This window comes from Falco cherrug, chromosome 3, assembly GCF_023634085.1.
Source record: "Falco cherrug isolate bFalChe1 chromosome 3, bFalChe1.pri, whole genome shotgun sequence".
Classification (NCBI taxonomy): Eukaryota; Metazoa; Chordata; class Aves; order Falconiformes; family Falconidae; genus Falco; species Falco cherrug.
The window spans coordinates 73,127,817-73,154,858 of NC_073699.1; the positions used below are offsets into that span (position 1 = coordinate 73,127,817).

The following is a 27,042-nucleotide window of genomic DNA, read 5'->3' on the forward strand; positions in this document are numbered from 1 at the left end:
AACAGCAGTCCCATCTTGCAATACCTCCTGATGTCTAAAAGAGTTTCCATTACACAATTAGGTCATTCAAGACCTTTCATTGGTATAGTGTCTTTTATCTGACAGTTTTCAAATCACTGAGGACACAAGTTGACACAAAATAGTGGTTTCAGAGAAGGACAATCTTCTGTAGCTTCCCTTGCTCTATAAAGTATCAAATCATGTGTTGCAAGAAAGTCTTGGCTGTGAACTTTTCTGAAATTGGAGCTATTGGAAATTTTCAGTTTCTATAAGCACCTGAGCCTGTTTCCTGAACAATCTGTAAATGTCCTGGGATATGGGCTGAAAATGGAAAGTTTCAAAATAGCCAGGAATTCCATACTGGTAACAAGGGATCATTCCCAAAAAGGCTGGACTGAAACTTGCACATTCTTGCAAGAATTAGTTTTTAAAAAACAACAACACTTAAGAGCTGGCAGCTCTTCATTCGAGATATGGTGAAATGATAGGATCTGAAGGGTTGTCTGGGGAAGACAAAAGAAGGAGTCAAATCATCTCCTCCAAAGCGGAGCACCATGACCATGTAGTCATTTTTCTAGTGACAGCACAGTTGTTAGTGTTCAGGCATTTCAGTGTGCCAGAAGACATATTTCGAAATAATGCTTTTTGCCGCCATTTCCTCCCTGTTGATTCTGCTAAATGGAGATGACCTTGATGCCTAAAAGATATATTTCCTTGAAATATGTAGATCTTTCTTGAATTGTTTGAATGCACACAGACCACTTCTTAACAGGTTATAGCTTCTAAAAGGAAGATTTGTTGGCACACAAGAGCAAGGCAAAGAAGGTTAACAAATGCTTTGTACCATTAGAACAGTCATATGTCTTCCCTAATCTTTCCCACATGTCCTACCTAGGCTGAAAAGCCCTGAGTTGCTGTCAAGCAGCCAGGAAACCATCCTGGACATTTTTTGCCCTTGTGAGACTGAATTTTATTTTATTTTTTTAACTTTTCATTCTGGTTTGTATCCATAAAGAGATGCTTATTTACAGCAAAGAAATTTCTGTAAGAGATATTTCTAAGTGTAGTAAACAATTACTGGCAGTTTGTTTAAAAGGGCCTGAAAAACCCTATCCCCACTGAATTTCCATTATGGTTCCATCATGTCAGCATGGACACATCCTATAGCCCACCCCTACAAGAATGCCTGTAAACTTCTGAATTGCAATGAACCTCCATCTGTCATTAGAAACCAACAGTGCCTTTAATTCCAAAACAGAGACTCAGTCGTAAAGCTTTATCAGCTCAAAGAGAATAGGGTCCATTCCTTTCATATCAACTGTGTTGATTAAGTCTGGCTTTATTTATTATTAAATGTTTAGTAAAAGAGCCACCTAAATCTCATGCAGTGACCTATGCATAATAGTCATCTTCTTTAATTGTCTTCAGACAGATAATTGTTCTCAGCTATGTCAGTCTTGATGTGTGCATGATTATGCTGCTTTATCTCTATGGCTTCAAGATAATTTGTTGGAAAATTTCCCACTAACAATCTTTTTTAAATAAAATTTTCTGCAGAACTGACGTTGTCATTGGGAAGTTGCAATTTCATGTTAATTCAATTTCAAATGAAAAATGATGTCTATCCAGCACAGTTGACCATTTTGATCGTTGAAGTGTTAAGTTTCGACCAAAATACCCTAATTTCTATGCATGAAAAATATCGTATTCATCCCACTGAGCTGAAAACATTAGAAAGCTAAGATTTCCCATAGAATTAAAATCGCTAAGTGTTTTTGACACTAGTGTTAAATGAATACTTAAGCTTATTTAAATCATTGTAGGAAACATCTCCTAACATTCACTTTGTCTTGAATTAGCCCTGTCACATTTTTAAAGTTTGGTACTGAATTAGACTGACTTTTAGTCCATTTATCTTTGAGTTATGTGCCCTGCATCTTTTGTGTGTGTGTGTTCTGCGGGGAGGGGGAAGAAATAGCCAGGCAAAATGAAAATGAGCATACTGTGTCCAAAGAAGAGCAATGAAACTGGTGAAGGGTCCGGAGCACAAATCTGATGAGGAGCGGCTGAGGGAACTGGGGTTTTTTAGTCTGGAGAAAGGGCGGCTGAGGGGAGACATTGCTCCCTACAACTGCCTGAAAGGAGGTTGTAGCAAGATGGGTGTTAATCTCTTCTTCCAAGTAACAAGTGACAAACAAGAAAAAATGGCTTCAAATTGTGCCAGGGGAGGTTTAGATTGAATATTAGGAAAAATTTCTTCACCAAAAGGGTTCTCGGGCATTGGAACATGCTGCCCAGGGAAGTGGTTGAGTCACCACCCCTGGAGGTATTTAAAAGACTTGTAGATGTGGCACTTAGGGACATGGTTTAATGGTGGACTTGGCAGTGTTAGGTTAATAGTTGGACTCGATGATCTTAAAGGTCTTTTCTAATCTGAATTATTCTATGATTCTATATAAACTCTGATGGATATCCTGAGGACACCTCACAACACATGATTGTTGAATCCAGACAGAAAATTGAGGAAGACTTTAAAGATTTTCCCACCTACATAAATCATTAGCAAATAAAATTCTGGTTATAACCACAATCAGAAGAAAAAAAAAATAATCTTGCAGTAGTACAACAGCATCTTCCGTTAACAAACTCAAAGCCTTTCTCTGGCTGATTTCAGACACCCTGCTAGATATAATGGAATCACAAGTAAAACCTGTCTGAAGATACACCTGGAGAAGTGGGTTAAAAAACTTGGCATATCTAAATTATTGTACTCTTAGACACATAGCTGTAGGAGTGCATGAGTCAACAATACATTTTATGACTAATAACAAGCTTACTGACATATTGTAGTGCATTAATATATAAATGACCTACTTTGAACTGCCCTCCTTTGCATTCAGTCTCCTGCTGAAACTCTCATATACATACATTTATACAAGCCTATATTATACATGATCTCTCAGATTTCTCCAGGCTCCAGAAAAATCCACCTTACTATTTTTGACACTAATGTACTTTTGAAGCAGCCCTCACCCTTCAAACCTTTCTGAGTTACACACACTTCCCATGTTAGTACTAAAACATTGCCACAGAAAGCTCCAGTGGGCGTCCATGTGAGAGAGACATCTCACATCCAAAACCCTTCAGACCAGGGTGGTGCAGACAAGAGGACACGCTGCCCCTCCAAGGACTTCTTCAGTGCCCTCAAATGCACACAGATTTGGAAAATAATTGTAAAGGAAGGCAACTAGATAAGTAAGTAAAGCCAATCTCTTGTCTAATGTTCGGCTGGAAGAAAGTTCCGATTGGGACCCCTCAGCTGGGGAAATGCAGCCCAACCGCAAGAGATCAGAGGAGGAGCTGGGCTGCGGAAGGACAATTCTTTCTTCCAGGAATGGAAAAATGGGAGATTATCTTTGTCAATCCAATTTAAATGCTGGAACAAAAAGATCTATATGCAAAGACCTATCACAGATGAGAAGAATGAAAAAGAAAATAATACTTTCCTTTTCCGTTTGGATGCAAACAGATTTTGTTCCTTCCAAATATATTCTACAATCTCCTTTCCAAATTTTGCCAGCAACTAGGACAGCTGCTGAGTATGAGCCAACATGTGTCTGAGGCACATGTAGCGCTCAGATTTTGAACTTCTGCCTTTCCCTTCTTTGCTTGGATAGGCAACTGTCTCTAAGTGAACACTAAAGAACAACCTCTGAAATTTAGATGCCATCATTATTGCTTTTCCATTATATTTATTGTGTTCTTGGCTCATACAGGATTAATCTGGTTATTTAGACTAAGAATTTGATGCCAGTACAAAATTTAGGCCACTAAAATCTGCCTGTTTGGAATTTTTTTTTTTTTTTTTTTTTTAGGTACAAATAAAGAGCTACATTTTAATCCTGCTACTTTCAATGGCAACCACGCTATGCATGTTTGCAGGACATTCACACACAAACAAATAGTAGGATAGAGAATTTTATGTATGCTGGTCTTACTGTATTTTTTTTAATTCAAAAAATATTTTTTTTTTACAAAACATGTAAAACATGTAAAACGTACAGCAGTCAGAAGTGAATGACAACTGTACAATTAGCAACATTTTGAGTAGCAGAAACTATTTAAGGTTGCTTAGTTAGCATGTATAGGAAGAGCTTGAATTTCTTACTCTTTCAAAGCGAAGCATGCAAAACCATATAATGCAGACATTACCACCAGAACACAACTCCTGGACAAGATTCAGATCTTACAGTTTTCTGTATCTGCTGCTAAATATACAAGTGTTCCACTGGATCTGACATGAAGAGAAATGCTCAAGCTTGATTTGGCATATAATTCCACTACAGGAAAGCAGTAAGAAGAAGCTAACTGTGCACTCCATGCCTAAATTCCACTTCAGTCAAGTACGAAGTATTTTACTGAAACAGAAATGCAGCTAAGCATGTGCAATCTCTCTTTAGGATATAAATCTTGACATAACTGAACCCCATGAGGAAATGCTCATGCTCGAATTACTTTACATTCAAATGTAACACATTCTTTATTCTGATACGCAATTAAATATATTTACTTACACAGCAGAAAACTTTCACAGCCATTTCCTCATCAAACTGGCCAAGGATTATTCGAACATCATTACCCTGCAGATTGAATAAAATACATGGCAGTTAAACACAGTCACAGCCTTTCCAGAAACCACTTCAGTTGGCCATTCAAATTGTGTAGAGAGTTAGCACAAATTACAGCTGCAGACAGCAAAATTAAATCAGAACTACTCCATTTTTCTATACCTTTATAAAATTGAAATACTGCAAGAGAAAGCCGCTGAGGTGTTTGAAGAAAATTATTAAGCAGTAGCACTAACAAGAATAAAACTGTTTATCTTGTCAAATATTACTACTCAATAACACTAAAATATCAAATATTATTTTGATACTTTGCAAGATTTATTTTAAAATCTTGCTTGTTAAACCCAGCTGAAAATATGTTTTTCACTGCTTACATGACCTAATGCTGTAAAGTTGAGAGACTGAAAATTTGTAAGTGAAATAAAATGCCTTGATATTATGCCCATTTTAGTAATTTTTAAAGGTTTTACTCGTACAACATCTTCTCTACAGTCACCATAACACATTGTCAATCCCTCCTCTCCTCCTCCCTCCCACCTCCACACATTAAGAAAGTCATCACACTTCAAGCATCTATGACTGAAGTCAGCAGAGATCATTTTACTTTCATACTTAGAAATATATTTAGAAAATATTCCTAAACTCAGGAGCATATGCAAGAAAATATTTCTTAAGGACCAGCGTTAACAGTTTTCTCCTGTGAAAAACTGCTGCTAACATCTATATAACATAGAACAGACAGCTGCTTATGACTTAATATTACCTTTTATATCACAAAAAGCCGAGTTCTCACAAAAGCTTGAGCAAATCTGATTTTTCATTTCTTTTATAAAACACTTGGTTAGAATTACTAACAGCTCTTTGCCTCTCCAAGGAAAAAAGAAACAGATAATTCAGTGTGAATTTCAGTAGCAAAAAAAAAATAATTCAGTTTTAATTAAATCAATTTATCAAAAATTTTCAGTTTAGGTAATTTCAATGTTTATTTCCTGTTCACCAGAAAATATTGTGATGGACAGAGCAAAAAGATACTAGAATGCTTCTGCAATTAAATGCATGAAATTAGTATCACTCAGCATGGATAAGTCACAAGAACATAATATGCTTTGCTCATTCTGAAGCTGTCCATTTTCAGGAAATCTGCTTGTCTTTATTTTTGTCTTGTTTTTATATTTAGTTGCAGATTGATAAAGTTATGTAAATCTTACTGAAGTAGATTAGATTCTTTTTAAATAAATCTAACAGGTCACATAAAAATAAAGAAACAAATTACACAAACTACAGCAATAGTATTACAGTTTTTGTAAGGACAACAAATAGATTTAGAAATTATGCAGCAAAAATCCCTCTCACCTATTATTTCTGTTTTTCACATCTTAAAATAATTTTGGTCACTCTTGGAACTCCGACTCTGAATCACTTGACCTCTCTGAATATAAAACTTCAGATGTAATATTTGAAAAAAGAGTAGCAAAGTTTTGTTAAAAAATAAAATGGCACAGCACATAATTATTAAACTCAAAATTTAATGAATTCCTTTTAATTTTATAACATGATAAGAACCAATTAAAAAACAACAACAACAAAAAAAAACCAACAAAAAACCCACCAGAAGATGTGTGGCCTCATAGTTTATGAGCAGTAGAGACTGTAGGCAGGGTATAGAGAATAATGCCTGCTGGCTGTGCAACAGCTGTAGTGTCTGTGGTGTGTGGTTCCATGCCTTAGGATGTTGTTTCCAACTGATTATCACAAAACCCAGAGTACATTACCCACAATGACCCTTCTTGTACTGTAAAGCACTACAAGAAGTATAGTGCATCTCAATATCAGACTAAGGATTTCAGGGAAGTTGAATTTTCTGTCAGGCAGGAATCTCCACTTCCAGGATGGGCTGAGATTCCAATGCCAGATCAGGAAATCTCCGAAGTGTGAGAACCATATCCAAACCAAGTTCTTGAAAATCCCTGATGCTCAACTAGAAAGCTTCACTAAACGAGTTCAAAGGTCAGCTATGGCTCTAGAACTTGATGATCCCTGATGTTCTGTCATCCTTTGGATGTATGATCAAGCCAAGACACAATACTCAAATGTTCTTTTGCCTAAATTATTGAGCTTCCATGTTAACACATAAATTACTTTGTTTGAAGCACTCACTACAAGCGAGGACACTAACATGTCTCTATTCATTAAAAGATTTGGATGGTATCCAACCACAAACTGATGAAGAAGATCAAAAGAAATGTTCTGTTACCCCCGTTAAAGAATCAGTCAGTCATGTATTTCAAGTCCATTTCAAGTATTGTGTCATTGAAGACTACAGCGAATGAAAGTTAAATTCTGATTTTTTCCCAAAGACTCAATAACCTTAATAATATTCTTTTCCACGTCTTTTTACGTGCAATATGCTAAAAAAAGGAGGTTCTCTGGCAGAAATATGAATCCCCAGTTCTCCCCTACATTTGTCCAAGTATTAACCCTTTGAGGGGTGGCAAAAAATCACAATTCACTTATGCTCAATACTGGCCAGAGATAGATCCAAGAAGATAAAGCTGAGAGTCCGTAAATAAAGTGACTGGAAATAGGATCCAGTGAGACAAAAAAGGGCACATGGGAATGACAGACAGATCCCATAAGGAATTTAGGTAATGAGTACTTACACTTTTTAGGCAAAGATGGAGCAAAGACCTGGCGAAGTAGCAGTAGGTTTGATACCGTTATTGAATAAGGAGTTTGGGAGGGACAGTTAGTACTTTTCACGCGTATGGCAAAGTAATAAGCTTGACAAATAATTACTGTTAGGACAAATGCAATCTCAGAAAGTAAATCCAGAAGAAAATGGAACTACAGGCTAGACAAAGGTATTCAGAGGGAGATAAGAAATCAGAGAAGCAGCACAGCACTGAGTAAGCAAGGAACTTCAGACTGGGTTGAAGATCCAGAATTAGACAGGGATGTTGCTGGGTTCAGTGGAGAGCAAGGGATCACAGAGTCAAGCTGACAGTAAATGTATGCCTGAGTATCTTTTTCTTTGTCCAGCTTCATAAAGTTCCATCATAAGGAACATAATATATAGTTCTAGTTGGTTAGATTTTATCATAAAAGATTCCTCCTGTTTATAACCACACAGATATCAACACAATGCAGTGAGATGCTGTGCATGTAAGCAAAGAGTTGTATGTTAGAACACATGCGGAAGGAATTAATTTAGGGAAGTCCATACAACAACTTTTCCTCTTCCACGCATAACATTTTTCCTTTGCGCAATGACACAATGTTCAGTAAGTCTCTATCTCCCCAACTCCGCTTTTTGCACCCCCTTCCATATTTTTCCCAAATTTGTTCCTGAAGAATTGCATTTAATACAGTAAACAGGCTTAGATCCGTTTGATGCCAGGCTTGGGTCTGCTGGCTCTGTCCTGCATAAAAAACACTGACATCTCAAATTCATTCAACTGGACATAGCTCAAATCCCTTGCAGAGATTTCATTTGGATGGACAATGAAGTCTGCACTGAAGTTTATCAGAGCCGGATTCATGTCAGCACTTGTGGGTCAGGGTATACGTCCATATTGTAGTCTCATGCAAAGAGATACATCAGATACTTCCTGGGATAAAATTTTTTCCTCCCTTCAATCACTGACTATCAACCAGTATGATTTCCTCATGGGACCGATGCAAGTTAACACAGTGTAACTCTCTTGTAGGGATCAAAGTCACCCACTGGATCCCAGCAAGTGTCAAGTACTCTTCCTTTCTCACAGAGCTGTAAATTGCTTGCATAGAGCCAAAGCGTATTTGACAGAAGAGTTTTTAATTCATGGAACTAGGCAGGTGATCTATGAGATGATTAAAAACATCCCAGGGGGAAGGCAACTCCCAAAAACTGCACTTAGATAAAAAGACCGATGTTTAGCCCATTTGCCAGATGGTGAGCTGTCATATTTACTCTTTTCAGAGATTAGAGTAGCAATATCAGCATTTAAGCTTTGCCCCTCGGTAAGCAATACGTATGTTCGCACATGGACTAAACTTCAAACAAGAAATGAAGAACAGTTACATTTCATTTACCCACAGTTGTGGCAGACTGTCCATTAAAACATGTTTTATAAATGAAGACTATAGCCTCAAAAATGAATTATTCTCTTTCTCTCTTCTTTCTTTCTTATAGGTGAGGATATTATTCATCCCCTAAAGTGTCTTTGGTACTACTGGCAGCTGAGTAATATAAAACCTGAAGACAGTGAGGATCAAAACATCTAAGATGCTCCACTGAGGGATGAAGAACAACTTCTCCCCTCCACTGCCATTTCTAAAAGCCTCAGATATGAGGCACTCTTTAGCCTTTTCAGAGTTTTTGAGTGATACGCATTATGCTGGAATAGGCAGCTATTTTTTTTCAGCCTGCAGAGCTTTCCTTCTGTGATCAGATTTTAATCTGTCTCATTTCTAATGAATAACACCACAATGTTGTATTATACAGCTTTCCAGAGAAGGATTGCTACAATATCTCATCTGCCAGGAAAAGTCAATGTCTTGGCAGGCTCTTTATGAAATATCTAAATTGAATAGCTCAGATACTTTGTCTTATTCTCTGCCATGTATCTGACCATCAAGACATTATCAGTAAATCTACTCAAACCTGGGTAACTTCGTCAGTGAGGTATCCATACGTTCTGCCTTCTAAATGACTGGTTGTCCACTTGAAGAACTATTAGACAAGCCTCTGACCTTAGCGATGGAACCACTGATGAAGGTGAACTAAAGGTTGTCAGCTCCCACCCTCATAACATGCTGTCAAAGCTTGCTGATGTCTGTGCTAGTGTGCATGTCACTCACCTAGATTGAGGCTGCATCCAAACTTGTTCATGGCCCAAAATTCTAAAAGTTAATTAAATTCACTCTTAGAATGAGGGATCGTGTTGGGTCACTATCCAAAACACCTACTGTATTTGTGAAATCAGATGGAAACTGAATTTCATTGAATTGGAATTTATGTGTTGCAATTTTTTTGTCCTATGTGCAAGATACAAGAAAGTTGGAAACAGAAGCGTCACTGCTCATACAATTTGCCTACGCATGCTTAGAATTTTTAAACATTTAAGTTGATGTACAAATGCATATCCTCCAACATGCCTTTCTATGAACACAAAAATGAGTTTTAAAGATAGCCTTAAGCCTGAATTTACTTTACAACTGTGATTCAAAGAGGCTGGAGTGAATGCAGTAAAAATTAAAGCTTTGCTGGGAAAAATATGAAACATAAATTTCTGCCGACCATATCAGATATTTCTATTTTGTGTTGCATAATCATTGACTTCATTAATTTAAACTGTATTTACAAAAATAAAATATATTTAATGTCTGTTTGAATCAAAAGTACAGTAAGCAGATGCCAGTTTACCCATATTAGGTTTACATCTTGAAGGAAATAATGAACAATTTTAGAATTGGATAGCTAAGTTGTGCATGACGTGCACCTAAAGACAAGTAACCTTAAATTGCTGTCAAGAATAAGTGATTGGCTAGATATTTGCTTACTTATTGTTGTAGTAATTTGTTTTGAAGAAAAGACCAAGCAATAACTTTAATATATTGTTTGTTAGGGTCTTCTGGTCTCCCTGTTCAATATTGTTGATATACAGGAAGGCTAGAATCTCATTGCTTCTTCTAACCTTCAGCCTAAATACATGCTTATATGCATTTCTTCTTATTACATCATCCATTGGTTTAGATAGCTCTGCCTTCAGAATTGTTGTTTTTCTGATGCCAGGGGTTAAAGACCTTGTCAAAAATATGGACTCTACTGATAGTACACACTGGAGTTGTTTCAAGCCCAAACAGGAAATGCAAACTGGCTTAGACTGGACAGACATAAATGGCTTCCCATGAACATAGTCTTTACGTATTTATACTTTAGACATTCAGCCTTGCATCTCTACACTGTGAGAAGAATAAAGCACACTTAGTTTACCATGCTTCAGACCTTTTCCAGTTAGCTCTAGTCATATGGGTCGACATCCTTGCTTAAATTTTATTTTTTTAATAACATTCAATTTGTTAAGTTTTTTTGAACCTGATTTAAAAATCTTAAAGTATTTGCCGGATTGTGGCTTTGATTGTGTGTCATACATATTTGATGCTGCTAATTATGTGATCTTCACCATTTAAAAGTGCTTTCTCTTGCTTTTCAATCATTTTCTCATGTTCATATGCAGTTTAACCTTCATATCTCCCATGTCTACTTTATTGTTGGTTGCACTGCATGGTAATACTAAAATATAGTTTTAATTTTATGAGATGCCAGGAACCTAATAAATCATTATAATAAAAGAAGGATGGTAAATTATTCTGTTATCAAATTTATTTTCCTGTTTTTTCCCCTATGATTCATATGAAATAATGCAGATGATATAAGCAAAGAATTCAATCTAAAATATGTAATGATGCTAATGGAAAGACGCTCAGTGCTTTTGCTACATGATAATTTACTTTAAAGGGGTTTCGGTTCCAAACCTCAAGAGCTTTCACACATACATCACTAAGACTGGTGCTTTAGGTACAAACTCTGAGCCAGCAACAACTTGCTTTACTTACCGTTCCTATTGGGAATTATAAAAATACTTACTATATGCATAGGAATTCATTGACTTAAGCAGGACTAGGCCCTGAAATGCCATTTGTTGACCTTATTATGCAATGGAGTATAGTAGTATATCATTCTTATGCAAACTTTGTCTCATTAGCCTTCTTCATAGGAAAAAAAATATTAAATCAAATGCCATGCCATATTCACCACTTTCTCTTTATTCCTCAATCAGCAGCACATACCTTAAGCTTCTTTACACTTGTGCAAGGATCATTGGAGAAACTCTCAGTATCTGAAATCTCGATGTCTTCACCATACAGGACACCAGTCAGATCATTCCTCACCTGTTAGAAGTTGAGAAAAAGGCAAACTAGTAAACTGAGACTCAGGGAGGAGGGAGCAGATGGACTATATTTATCACTGTAATGTCAAGCAATGAGCTCCATGATGATATACGCACACACATTTTTTTTTTTTTCCATTTCACCTTAAATCTCATTAAGGCACTATTTTTCTACGAACATAAACTACTATCAATGGGTGTACTACATAAAGTGCTTTCCTATGTGATGAAACGTTCACAGTGGGCTCACACTTCCTATCACGAGGATGGAAAATTCTTGTGTATTTCCACTGCTGTTAAGACCAAAATCTTCCCTGTAGCCAAAGTGATGTTTGAGGCTGTATAAAGAGGAAAGACACATCAAGGAAATTCTTACATATTCTCAGTGCTGAATACTGATTTGAAACCACTGTCAGCTGGTCCAAGCATGAACTAGCTTGCATCAGTTAGAGATTGGTAAAGCTTAATGAACTCTGTCCTCCCCATTCCTTAGAGCGTGTATTTTATCACAGGGCAGCAAGTGGTATGGTTTGCTTAAAGGTGACACACGAAACTATGTACAAACAGATTTTTTCACCTGTTTTTTTATAGGGGCAAGATTCTGTCCTCTTTGAGCTGCCTAATAGCACAAAGAAGCCAGAGAACATACAAAGCAATCTGGTTTACAGACTTAGGGTTTTTTTCCATATAACTACTTCAAGGTTTTCTGTCTTAAATCACTGCCAGTTTTCCTCCAGCCACATGACTGCAAAAAGTTTCACATTAGTATTCCTAATAAATGAGCAAAAATAATGAGCTGGACATAGTGTGGTTACAGACTGAAATGAAGAGAATAGTACTCCAATTTTAATTTAATAAAATTATGATCACATTCATTGCACTTATTTGTCTTTTTTATTTGTTTGTTGTAAGAGAAAGGAGAAGCAAATCACGGTTTAAAACAGGTATCTCAAATGCAAATACAGGAAATACAATACACAGAAGAGAAATATATGTGATACTAAACAGGAAAATTTAGAAGTCTATAAATCATATACAGATTCTTTCCAATGACCCTCTGTATGAGTCACTAGAATTACATATTTTAAGTCTCCCTCCTAAGCCTCTTTTTCCTTGACCTCCTTTGAAAGATAAGCACAGTCCACTCAAAAAAATCTGAAAATATTTGCTATACCGTGCCATGGTCAAGTAAAGAAGATGGTCTCTGTCCTCCAGGAGTGAGAAGTTCTTCATTTGAACTAACTATAAAATTCATATAATGAGAAGGCATTTCTTCCATGCAAAAATAAGACCTAGGTATTGCTAAATTTCCTCTGCTGAAAGTCTGCCACACTCATGCCTAGGTATACAGCAAAAGCAAGGGGAAGCAATAAGGTATGAAAGGTCACAGGTGAGACTTCTGCATTCTGCTGGCAGCTTTACTTTCATGAGAAACCCATCCTTTCAGTAATCCTCCAGCCTTTCTTTAATATATGTTTGTGAGCATCCTCCTAATCTATGCGTGTTAGTGGTTCTGTTGGGTATATTTCATGCTTTTATGTTTACCATGCAAGTAAAATATTTTTTTGGTATACTGCTTATCTGGTTTAGATAAGAACACAGTTTTGGTAAAAAAAGAGGAACATTAAAACTATCTTTGTACTCCTTTTGCAAATTTCTTCAAGACAAAGAAGCATAATCTGGTTTCTGCAATGTAACAACTGCATTAATTGATCCTCAAACAGCATTCCACCTTTTCGCTGTTTCCTTTAAGCTGTTTTTGCCAAGTTTCTTGGTTGACCAATGAAGTATTTCCTGAAGATCATTACTACACTGGCTGCTTTAATTAATTCTTTCATGGCCTCTGCTTCATCTTAATACCCTTTAGCCATGCTTTAAAATTATGAAGATACATTTCTACATTATAGCTTTTTACAATGACAAAAACAATTGTACTTACAGGATTTTTTTATTACAAAATATTTTATTTTACAGAAGCGACAGTCAGAATGGTCAGTCCACCAAGTTCTGAGTTATATCCTTCATCCTTTTGTGATGTTATAATCAGTTTTTAAGCATATTCTGCAAAATTGTATTCACTGACAAAAATGATCAGCAGTGACTCCTTTTTCTGCTAGTATCCCAGTAAAATGAACGATTGATATTTTAGCTCCAGCAACACCATTAACTGTTCCTTATGATACAGGTCTTTATCAATACAAAGAAAAATTGCTTTTCTGAAACAAACCATCAGTGGTAACAAAAGAAAATAAGACTCTTCTTGATCATAGTTTAGCTAATGTCCAATATCCTTCTACCTAGTACGGAAGCTCACTAAAATTATCATGTTACTTAGAAAAAGTAAAATTTTTCCTTAGCTAGCAGAACTGTACTTTCCAAAGGCATACAACTTGTCATATGCTTCTACCCCAGACTGCCCTACTTTGTTCTATAAAATAAGAAATTTTGCTTTTCTGATATTTTCTTGGTTTTTTACTGAAGCTGTTTCTAGTCATTCTTATAATCTCAGAGAGACTAGATTAACATTACTTAGCTGATCAGTGTAGAAATCAGCTGATTCACCAAATAATGTTTAGTCAAATCAGACCATTATTAACATGAGAAAAATGAAAAAAATACACATTAAATATTATTAAAATAGACAAAAGCTTATGGATAGGTTTCAGTGGAGGGCTCAAGGCTGACACCTGAATATAAAAATTACACTTCAGACTGTCTACTATGGACTTGCCATGATTCCTTCCCTTCAGAACTTGTTCATGAACTCTGCAATTGAGGTATTCAATTCCATATGAATTTTTTTTCTAAGCAACAATATGAAGTTGTTTCCAAGCAAAACTTCTTTAAATTCAGCCACTGAGACATTTCTTTGACACCCCTCTTCCCCAACTGCTAGAAGCCAATACTCTGCAGCTTGCAGAGCTCTTAGACTTTTCATTGAACTACTGAATAACCTCCCAAAAGACACACCTTATTAGATTTGGTGCCAGAGAAGTTGGAAACTGTTTCCCTTCACTTCCACAATCAGATATTAGATGCTTTTCAGATGCATCTGTTGTGGAGATTTTGCCAAAAGGGCTTTATTTCCCATTATCACAACAAGATATTAGGAGCTTTATAAGATTTTGCAAGGTTTACTTTGTTTTTCTAGAAGACAATGTTTTTTCTGCCCTTTCAACGTTATGACCACTAGTCTAACACATCTCATCTTGTGCCTGGTCTGGGGGTATTTTCCAGTCTTTGTTTTGTATTTCCATACTTTTTTTTCCCACTATCCTCATGTTCTTTTCTTTATTTCTAAGTATTCTCACTCACAGAATTGTAACTTGTGGTATTCTTCCATCAGAAATTCTTCAATTCTTTCAAACAATTTTAACTACAGAATCTTCTGATTTGGAATTGGGTCCAATGTCAGAATTTGCCAAGCCTCACTCCAAGTTCTAGAGCTCCCAATTCCTGTAGCAAATGTTGCTATTTTGGATTATATCTGTGAAACTATTAATACAAAATGCTGCATGTTTTGTTTTACCAGATGCTTGCAGTCCCTGAAAGCGTTACCACCAGTGGTACCAGCAGTTTTAAATCTCAGCAGTAATTGTTTCATTCCACCAACTCTGAGTAAAGAAAATTGTATTCTACACTTCTGCTTCTTTATTGTGTAGAACAGGATAATTTCAACGGGAGGAAACTGCTGTAGAAAGTTGTAACAAAACTGCATTAAGGTCCAGTGGGGATCTGCAGCTCCTAAGTAAATCTTGCACTGATTTATAATACAGAATAATGTAATTCCATGTGGTTGTAGTCCCTTGCTAACAATGTAATGAAGGTGGTAGCTCTATGTCTCTTTATGTAAATTTTGCACACTTTAAAGACACCAATATTCCATTTTCCTAAGCCAGGAATTACCAGACCTGATCAACAACAAAACCTGGGAAATTTCACAAACCACTGCTTAAAGACCATGGTCCTTCACTCACAGAAAAAACAAACAAACAAACAAAAAACCACTCATACACTGCTCTGTGTACAAAGCTAGATTAAATCACTGTTTCATCATACTACATATTTGGTCAACCACTACATATGCAGTCAACTTCATAGATTACTGGTTTGCAAATATGTTTACCCAGGAGCAAGCTCCAAAAAATGAAGGGATTGCATCTTGTGTAAGGGATGCAGTTGAGGAAGAAAAGGATGGTCCTTGAGACACAAGAGAAGATGGGATGCCAAGACCCCTCATTCCACCATAGCTGCTCTGTGATACAGCTCATAACCAAAACAAGATTTTAAAATTTGCTGCCATGTCTGGTTGCTTATTTTCCTCTGTGAAGTGGATGGCAGCAATACTTTCCTACCTCATAGCTGTTGTATCAAATTCAGTGATGTTTGAGAGGCAAACAAAGTCCCTGACCCTGCACCTGTGAAGGAAGAAATACAGGGGTTTTGAGGAACCAAGAACTTGCATTGCCAAGGAAGAAATTAATGTCTTTAATCTCTAGCAAATTGAGAGAGTAGATAGAATTGACTAAATGGGCTGTGAAAAAAAAATGAGCCTAGGTGAGACCAAACTGCAACACTCTTGTGGTCTGTTTCGGGAAGGATGGGTGTAGATTTAAGGAAAGGAATTAAATATTGGGGAGCAGCATGGGACAGCTGCTCTCTCAGGAAGAGGGACACACGTGCAGTAACACCAGCCCTGGACCAGGGACCTCACCAGCCAGCACCCCAGCAAGGGGAGCAGGACAGGCTTGGAGAAAAGGGCCAGTTTCAGCCATGAGGCTACACCTCCAGTAAAGTTCACAGTGATAAGGCAGGTCCAAGGTAAAGCTGGGAAGTCCATCCACAAGTCTGGGACAGGACTGGGTCTGGTGAGAATAACCAGGGTCAGACAGTCCCATGACTGCTGGGCAGGTCTGTACTGACAAGACAGGTCTGAGAACAAGCCAGGAAACGGGTCCAGACCAACAGGGTCCATGACAGGCACGGCCGTGATGGAGAGAGTGAGCAGCGCTCCCTCACATTGCCGGGGCAGGGGCTGATGGCGCCAGGCTGAGCTGCAATGGGGTCCTGGGCTGTGGTGCAGGACGGCAGCCTCAGGGGGCCAGACAGCAGCAGAAAGGGGTTTTGGTGCTCTCAGGGCCCTGACACTGAATTTTGGCTCTTGGCACATTTTTTACTTCCTATCTGATCTCTGTATGATGATTCCCTGCATACAATATATAAATGATCCCCTGCCTCACAAGGGTACAAAAGCTGCACACATACTGATTTTGTTTGAGGTGAATAGATACTGCTCACTTCAGTAGGATTCTAAGTGCAAGCACCTGCTCACCAGCAGTAAAGAGATAACATCCATTTGACTACATTTAATTTTTACCAAGCCAATTTTATCCCTTCTTCCCAAGAAAATAGTAAAGAAAGGCAATATTCCTCATGAATTGTCAATCTAATACCGGTAGTTTGGATTGAGGGGTCTCCACTGATCGAGGGTTCAAACTAGGTTTCAGATCACACATTTAAAGGCACAGTTCACTCATTTAATCCTAGCTCTGCAGTTACAAAACAAATTTAATAATTTTTAGGTTAATCATACTACTTTGCTTTTAACAGATATTTCCGATGACCTTTTGGTTCACTAAAGCTGCATGTAAGTACTGCAAGCTAAATCCTTGTTGTTCAGGGCAGTCTAATCCTACCAGATGTTGATTGTAAGAGACTCCTAATGAATGAGAACTGGTCAAACCAGACAGATTACACAGTCAGTCACATATTTTACTAAGATTTTCTTCTGACGAGATTTATACTATGTACTTTAAAACGTTGTACTGTAGGACTTTCAGTACAGAGATATAAACATATGTGTACAGAACAAATGCATGAATTATAAGAAAAAAATATTTCTTTATTACATGGGCAAAACATAAATTGTAACTGTAAAGGCCAAATTACAATTTCTGGGATTAGTAAAGATACAGAGATCTCACCATATACAATGCATTACAAGCAAACATAATTATCCCTATCTTCATATAAATGAAACAAACACTCACATTTAGAGGCTTAGAAACTCTGAGTGAAACTTACTTTCAAGAAATACTGTATCTGGAGAAGAGGAATTGTGTCATACTAAATACTGATACTTGTCATTGCCCTTGAATTTAGAAGAAAACTGAGGTATGCTTTCATTCATATACACACCATTCTGGATTACAAAAATAAAAGAGGATGTAGAACCTTAATTTGAGCAGAGAGACAACATAAAACAGAAGATAAACCATAGATAAACCAAAAGAAAACAGTAAAATATTATTTTAGTTATTAGGAAAGAGTCCCATTTACAGGAAAATTAAAACCCTAACTATGTCTTACTACATAAAGGAGAAATAAAATACAGATGCATTGGATTTCCATCTTTGTTCACAAGAAATCAGATATTTTTTACAAATCACATATTGTGTGTGGTTTTCAGGGTGAGAGAAAGGGAAAAAGGAACCTTGGGATATTGGGCTTTTACTTGGGAAAACTGAGAGCATAGGCCTTCAAGAAAAATACAACTTTTTTCATTGAAGTAGGATTCTAGCACATGGATCTAAACTCGAAACTCTTGCCTGCAAGAAGTGCCTGAGTGTTTCAGACTGAGAGTTTTGGACTACGGGAGGAGGAGGAGGGGGAGTAATAACAACAATAATAATGGTAGAACAAAAATAGGATATTGTATTTTTTTTATTTTTTTATATATAACTACATCTTCCAATTAAAAAATGCTGATTTTTCTTCTTTCTGCCTGGAATGTAACCGTGGTAAATATGATTTCACATAAATCCTACATATGCATTACTACCACACAGATCACACCTATTTAAACATAAATCTTTATAAAGCCACATATAAAATGCTCTCCCCCTAAATTCTCTAAAGTAGTAAAATTTCCTTCTCATGTTTTTTGCCCACAGAAACTAAACATAATCATGAACTCTGATGTTAATCTAATGGTTGTGGGTAAAAAAAAAATAACAGGAATTTAGTGTTCTTATGGTAGGGGGAATGTTTATTAGAGGTTTTTAAGGTGACTTACAAACAGTTTGAGTTAGAAGGTGATTTATCTACAACAAAAAGATACAATCAATCCATCTTATCAAGAGGTGGATCACTTGCAATCAGGTTTTCGAAGATACAAGCAGATTAGATTGAAATAAAAATTCAGCTAGGAAAAGGAAACGGGAATCTGCACTATGTTGAAACATGAACAGGTTAAGTTCTGCTTAATCTACAAGCATGTTAATGACCAGGACGATAGGTTCAGCAAGACTTTGAGTAGTCCAAAGAAACAAACTCTCTTCAATAAGACTGGATGCTAAGATAAGCAAACGCACAGTACAGCAAGGAGGGAAAGGCATGGTACATTCCTTATAGGAAAAAGTACATAATGCAGTGCAAAGCCAGAAAGGATCCCAGAGATAATAAGCAAGGATTGAAATTTAATTATATATGCTCTAATAAATAACAGTAGTTTACATGAAGATTTACGGGACATCAATAAACAAAACTGAAGAAGAAAATATACACAAAATATACTTCTGATTCCTTCAGAGTGAGGTACCATCTACAAAACTGAAGGCAATGTGGTTCTGACAGCTTCCAGACAAACCGGACAACCACTCTTCTACAAGTTTATCAGACTTGACTCTTAGAAATAGCAGAACAAAAGCAAAGAGTCTGGAGGTGGTAATATTATACAACAGTATTTTTCATGCCAGGTATTATGCAAGTAAATAGGGGCCATATTAAGAATAGATTATTCAATTATTTGTAAACCAATGCCAGAAGCACAAGTAATTAAGCAAGAATTTAGAAATTCTTGTTTATTAAAGCAAGTAAATAACGAACTACTGAAAGTTTCCGCAAGCATTCAAATTACTAGGAGTGATGAATTATCTTAGGGGGAATGTAGAGGCAGACAAGTAAAAGCACTCTGTATTATTATGTGTGGAGGGTAATTAGAACATAGAATGCAAAATACAGAATATATTTGGATCTTCTGACAGAACTGCTCAAGTTTTAGAGTATGTGATTAGACAAAAATTATTATATTTAAAGTATTTTAAAAACTACAAATAATACATATTAAATCTGCTTTACATTGGTGAATTTGGCCTAGATTAGGAAATAAGAACAGAACAAAATGGAAAGTCTCATGCTATCACAGAAAAGACTAAATAACAGCTTAGAAAACTAGCATGAATTTCTTTTGAAGCATGCACTATTACACCACCCTCAAAAACACTTCTGTAGTATTTTTCATGTAGCAAATACACTGTTTGATTACTGAACCAAAAATTAGGGACTCGACATCTGATTACATTATTACAGGTGGACAATGTATAGTACTCATTAGGAATTCTTAAATGCACACGTATTTCAAACACACACATTTATTACTCGGAAAGAGCCCTTTACCAAAACAATTCTGAGCAGAATTCATTTAGAGGGATAATTCAAACAAAGCAACATGAACGATAATTAAATATTGTTTTAGAAAACATTATTAGTGCCAAAAGAGCTACGATTTATAATTACACAAGGAAGTGTCTTCATGTAAAATCCTCCTTGATTAAGCAGAATGAAAGCAACAGTAACATTTACACATTTACAGTCTCTCCATCCATGATGGATGAGATATTTTTTATTCCAATACTAACTAGGAAAGGTGTTACACAGATTTTGCTAAAGTTAAGATAAATGGGCATTTCTAAGGAATGAGTCACCTCATCCATAAATAGATGTCTAAAACAGGTGAGATGAATTGCACCTGGAAGTGCCTCTCTCTTTTCTCCATTAACTATAAATGGAGCTTAGATGGCTCTCAGGTACAGACGGACAGCTGAACTATAGCTGAATGCCAGGTCTCGAAATCAAAATCTAACCCTGTGTCAAAATGGTGTTCCAGTACCAGAAGCATCCACTGAAACTTAGAAACCCCAAAGATGCTTTACTTTTATAAAATGTTCTCAGCACAAGGTTGAAGGAGTGGGCTACTTCCCTGCATCCTTTCCCATCTGACCACCCAACCACCGAGAAAGAATACACAGGTTCTTCCTCTACTTCTTGGCTGGCAGAGGAGGTTTGTACAAACCATGAGTTTTGTGAAAAGCTTTGGAGTCTTTATCTGGGTTTTTTTCTTTCAGAAAACCTGGGACAATTTTGAAGTTTTATCGTCACTCGGTTGCTCTACTGAAGCTATAGCTATTTACTAATGGTTTAATTACATCAGACTCACGGGACTACGTCAACATTTATAAAAAACTCTGTATCCAGGAGTAAGTGTTGTTATCAACTGAAACCTACGAATACAAGCCTCAGTGGGAAACTAAAAAGAAAGAAATGTTTACCAAATATAAAAATCGGATGACATATTGATGAAGGGAAGATTACAGAAAACATACCTGTGAGAATACAAAAATATGGAATTATTACTATCTCAGTAATCCTCCAAAACAGCAATCAACATTTCTCAGACTTCCTAAATGCAGAAAGGTCAGCAATATCAAGCTAAGATTTAATTTCATTCTATGCCTGAACTATGGGAATAGTTGTCCTCATTCCAATACACCTGGGGTTTAGGCTTTTTATGAGTGGAGGCACAGGTTTGCTTAAATTTTGAGAAGTTTAATGAAGTATTTCATTAACTTACTTTCCACTTGCACTGCTCCAAAGAATTTTGTTTGGATCACCTTTGTATAAAAACCCCCTGTGGTTTAAACTTTGTGAGTCTATATAGCTTCTTCCAGGTGAAAAGACTAAAACAGTCACCACTTCAGGCATATAAAATCATGACATGATAATGTTGCACCAAATGATAATGCTAATATAAGCAGACATGAAATTTTTACCATGTGAACCATGCTTCAGCCCCATGTTCATTCCTTCTGAAAAAATACTCCTCTGACCCAAATAGTTTCGGGCTATATGAGAGAACTAAAGTAGATGCTAACTGGAGTGATATTACTGAGCAGAGGCAAGTAATCAGGGGTTTTAAAACAATAATTTCTCTTCTTTTTCTCAGTTGTGTATCATTTACTTTCAAAGACATTTTTCACTTGCACTTGTCTACCAAATTGCGCCATCCTTTTCTATTTTCTTAAGACTGGAATTCTGTAGCACATTGTACTGAGAACTGTAATAATCCATTTGGAAACTAAACTGAGGATCAATGACACTAAAGGAGTAATGCATTTCTTACAATGTTATGTATTGAAATTTCACACTAATGTTTAATTGTTAAAAATAATTTTGGTGTCTTTAAAGTAAGAAGCATAACATACTGATTAACTTTCTTCTGCCTTACATGCTCAGATGCTCACTAATACCATTCCTGTGATCACTGGGATTATTGTCTGAGGAAAGAACTGATTTACAAGCCCAAATGCCCACCTTCTGACACGCAAGCACTGCTGATCTGATCATTCTATTAAAATGCTTCAGCATCACTGTGTGTCCCTCTCCGTGATGGATTCCATCTTTGCTTTATTCATTTTTATAATGCAGAAAACCAAAATAATTTTACAAATATTTCTGAAACACAGTTTTCTCTTGCATCCTCTCTGCTTGTGGGACCCAGCAAATCATCAGCAGCTCAGACTTTCCCAAGCAGGAGCATGAATCTGGCTATAACTGCTGGCATCAAGAGTCAGTACTCACTCATATGTACTGGAGGAATGGAAGGGTTACAAAACCACAAAGATTGAGATACTGTCAGTGTTACAGGAAAATCTCTTTCCTTCTTGCTTGCAAGCCCACAATCCAAAAGAAGGTTGAAATCTACAGTTTTAGTAGTGGCAGTCTTCAAAATGGCAACAACATTCTTCCATTTGGATCTCCTCACACTACTCCATACATATGTGGAGTACATAATACACATGCTATCTCACAGGCTAGCAGAAAAGCTACATAACCTAGGGCAGGGGTCCAGCGCACAGATGCAGTGGCAGGCAGCCATCTGCGGCTGCTGGGTTTCCCCCCCCAACCCCCGGTGGGGGGGTCTGTAAATACCGGGGGCCGGATCGAGGACCCTGGGGGGGCATATCCAGGCCATGGGCTGCAGTTTGAGGACCCCGACCTAGGGTATGTGGGGAAAAAAATCCTTCCCAGATGCTCAACCATGGTTTAATCTACAGAAAGGACTTCTGTGAATTCCATTTGTAAATCCTACATTTTACATTACTTTGTACAAAGAGCTATAACATTTCTGATAAGAATGTTTGGTAAGTTAAATTTTATTGTTGATTGATGCAGAAAACTGTTGATTGACAGCCAAACACAACAGTTTTTCTATTTGGGAAATGCATTATTCAGTGCAGTAACCTCTGCCAAATTGTCATTTTGGTGTAGTGTTGTGAATGTTCACAAAGACTCCTATGGTATTCATTCAAGTAAAACTGTTCCCTGTGTCCTTTGAATACATCCTGTAATGAGAAATTAATGCTACAATTAAGACTTCTGTAGGACGCAGTTGGTACAGCCTTCACCTGTATGAAAAATAAAATCCCTTAAAAGTATTTTTGTCAGTTGTGGAACAGACAGCTTTGAGGAAGAACACTGCTTTAAGAATAAGTCCTTGATACTTGATTCTACCAAACAACCATACACATGATGGAGTATCCTGTACCACTTGGAAACTACATTTCCTTAAAGATGGGTCTTAGATAAAAACATGGAGGTGTTAAGAAATTGGAGCTGCTTACCAGGCCACCCCTAGTATTTGGAGAGTTAAGAAACAGATTCTACTGGCTAAAGATGAAGGTCCTGTTCCAGACAGCACAAGGATATGCAGGAAAGTAATACACAATTTTTATTTTCAATAAAGAAACAGAACAGGACAATAGATTTTTTACCACTTTCAACAGCTCCAAATTTCTGTTTTTTAAAGAAGAATTTTCAAACGTAAGATTTTTCTATGCCAGAGTAAACAGACCAGAAAAAAAAAAAAAAAGTATAGAAAATGAAAGTAAAAGGGTCTGTACCCTTTATATAGACTTGAAGCATACTGCAACAGAAGATTTGCCCTAAGCAAGAGCTGAAGATCCAGATTACATGATGATCTGGCTATAGTAAAAATAACCAGTAGGATCCACGTCCTTCTCTTTTGTGAGCTATCAGTGCACCCAACAATATGAACTACGGTTTAAAATAAATTAAGGGTGTACCTTCAACACAATTTTCCCTCCATCTCACCTGCAAATTAAAATCAAGAGTTTGCTGACTTGCTCAATAAAGAGTTGTTAATCACCTCTTTGAGGAAGAGACACTAATCTTCAGGACACTCAAGCACTGACTTCTGTGGAAGCAATCTCTCTAGAAGGAAACAGCAGACACGTAGGAGCTGTATGGTGGCTGTGCACCCATCTTTGACTACTGCTGTTACCAGATAAGCACAGCAGTGGAGTGGCCTTCTGCCCTACTGTTAATCTCTCAACTATTAATCTTTGTAGGAACCTCACTTGAGTCTACCTACCACTGAATGCTTCCTGAAGAAATGTCTTGATTTTACTGTTCTGTTTCCAAACCAAAAAAGTAGAGAGGTGATCCTAGAAAATGTCAGAAAGGCACATGAAGTGGAAGTGGATCAGATGCAAAATTAATATCTAACATTTAGTTAGCGTGATAATGCCACTCATTGCCTCAGGAAAAAAGTAAAAATAAAAATAAAGCTGGCAAACTCAAGACTAATAAAAGACTATTTAAATGTGTTTTGAAAAGGTGCCATGTACTGATACAAAATCAAATTATACTTTCGTGGAAGCCCACAAAGTTGTACCCCTTTGCCTTACATGTAGTGGCAAGTTCAAGGCTGTTAAAAGAAGTGAGAGAGAAAGTTGCTAAAAGTCTGCAACAACAACAAAAAAAGCTGATGTTTATAAACAGCACACTGGCATAAGGTGAGCTACACCACTTCCTATCACCTAAGGAGAAGCAATTTACAGGCTAAACTATTATTTTTGCCTCTACTCTCTCTTTCTCTATCCCTCCTTCCTCCTAGGAACTGATAATGGCACTATTATTTATTACATTGCTGATTCTCACACTTTCATCATGAGACATGACTGTCCTCTGCTGAAGGTTTTGGAGAGTAACCACTTCCGTTAAGATACCCAGGCAACTTAAAAACATGTAGAAGCCACAATCACATTATTTTTAGAAACGAGGAATTTAGATAAGCAAGATAGTTAATAGCTTAGTTAACTCATGCTAGTTAAATTAATCCAATTAATATATGCTATACTAACTTTAAATTACAATCACTTCTTAATCTAAGTTAAAGCAAGGTAAAACAAGACAAATTAGTGGCTCTGTTAAGGGAAGCCTGTTCATCCTATTTTCTAGCACTGCTAGATGATTAAACATTATTTCAGAGTTTGCTGATTATCCCTCTGTCCTCCAAGATAAAAAAAATACAGAAGCTTTATTAACATTTTTTTGAATATTGAAGAAAACCTTGCAGCAACATTCCCCGCAATGGTGTATGATTGTTATTTCACACCTTATTTACTTCAGAATCCTCAGAAGGATGCCATATGGTGGTGATAATTTACTGTACTTGAGTGTCTCAGTTTGATTCACATACTTCCTCCACTGAGATTTCAATTGTCAGCTGAAGCTGTACTCCAGTTACCTGTAAAAAGTCCTTCTAGAAAAGAAATTTCCCCTTGGATCTCGTACATATGTTTTTGAACCCTTTAATGTCTTTGTTAATTGCTTGTGCTCTTTCTCTTCTCTTTTGGCAGACTACTATGTTCTGAAATTTCTTCCTTGCAATACCTTTTTCTGAAGCTTCTTAAATCACAATAATTCTTGGTGTATCTTCTACCAAGTCCTTCATAAACAATTTCTGCACATTATTTTATGTTATTCTGAATGGGATTCTGAATAGACATTATGCTGCATGTTGGCCTATTGTCTTAAGCAGCCTTACTGTGGTTGCACTCATTCTTACAGCAACGTAGTTAAAATACTGTGGTAGCATCTTTTCATTTCATTGGCTTTACATTCTTGTTTCCTGCAGAGGAATCCCACAGGGTCACATTAATAAAAGATATTTGGTTTAAGAAAGGAAAGCCAATTTTATCCATGACTGGAAAATGAGACAAAATATAAGCAGTTTATCAGCACTGTCTGAGATGAAGTCCTTAATTCCATATGGAAACCAGAAGACAAAATCTTCTAGGTTACCTGAGAATTACTTGAAGTGTTTTACGCTACAAATTAAGCAAGCAATTTCATTCTGTGTCTTTAGGCAACTCGTTAGCAACTTCAAGTAGTGAAAATTATGTCTCTTTATTATGGACTGGTGATCATCTCCTTGACCATGTGTGCTAATACATGTTACTGTTGCTGCCCTTTTCATTTTCACATTACAGATTGTACCTGGAATTCACAGAACACCTGGAATCAGACTTTACCATTCTGTATCCCCACAAGAACTAACAACAATCTGGCATGAAAAAATGTTCTGTACCTTCATAAGCATATGTAATGCTCTATTTTAGCTCTCCTATGGAGGAAAGAAAACACACAGCATCATTAATGGTTATGAATTTGACTTCACCAGAATTGAACAATGTCCTTAAAAACAGCTTCTATCTATTTTTCAGTTTTAAACAAATTCCATGCTATTCATTACATGTTTTTTCATTGGTCTGAAGGATAATAGCTCATCAGCATTTTTTTTTTTTAAAAAAAGCTGTAACATTAATAACCTGTAACATTAGCCTCCCTCCTTTAAACAAGGAGGAGACCTAGAAGCACAGGTAGTAATCGCAGTAGCTCATACAAGCAAAATCTGTTCTGGCAAGAAGAAACTGGGATTCTGTTGAAAAGCATTCATTTTCTTTAGATACTAATTTTTTACAGAACATTTCTGTTAAAGTTCTGCAAGCATATTTAAATTTAGAATTGTTGATCCTACAATCTGAATCATTCTTTAATTTTTATCTATTTATTAATTTTAGTGCTTAAAGACTTTTGTGGATAATATCTGGAGAAGATTTTTTCTATAAATCTAGGGGCACTCCAAAATGTCAGCAGTGTATGTTGTATGACAGCTTTTAAGAAACCACTGTGATATCTCTACAGGGGACATTTCACCATTTGTACTGACCATTCACCAGTAATTTGTGTGAATAAATGTTTTAAATATCAAACTATTGACGTGGAACGAGATTCTCTTCCACATTATATGAGCACATCAAATTAAGGGGAACACAGAAGTTACTACTGACATTTGGGTCTAAAATGTGTAACAGAGAAAGGAAGAGGAGAATCCTCCCTCTTCCGCTCCCACCTCTCCCTGACTCAATTCCCTAGGTCGCCAGATGATGTGATACTCCTAGTATGGTCCTTAAGGAGAAAAGAAATGAAGGAAGTCAGAATATCTTATGGTGCAGTGCACCTCTTAATTTTCAATCATTTCTCCAAACTGCTACATA

At 36.7% G+C, this 27,042-nt stretch overlaps 1 protein-coding gene across 2 annotated transcripts in view; it reads right to left on the reverse strand.

Annotated features, from left to right (window-relative positions):
- Positions 1-27,042, reverse strand: part of GABBR2 (gamma-aminobutyric acid type B receptor subunit 2) — a 487,779-nt gene that overhangs the window by 251,543 nt on the left and 209,194 nt on the right. For both annotated transcript variants that reach the window (XM_055706084.1, XM_055706085.1), the window contains exons 4-5: positions 11,460-11,561; positions 4,575-4,640 (exon numbers count right to left, since the gene is read on the reverse strand). In XM_055706084.1, the coding sequence (XP_055562059.1) occupies positions 4,575-4,640; positions 11,460-11,561 (168 nt within the window). The remainder of the gene's footprint in view (positions 1-4,574; positions 4,641-11,459; positions 11,562-27,042) is intronic.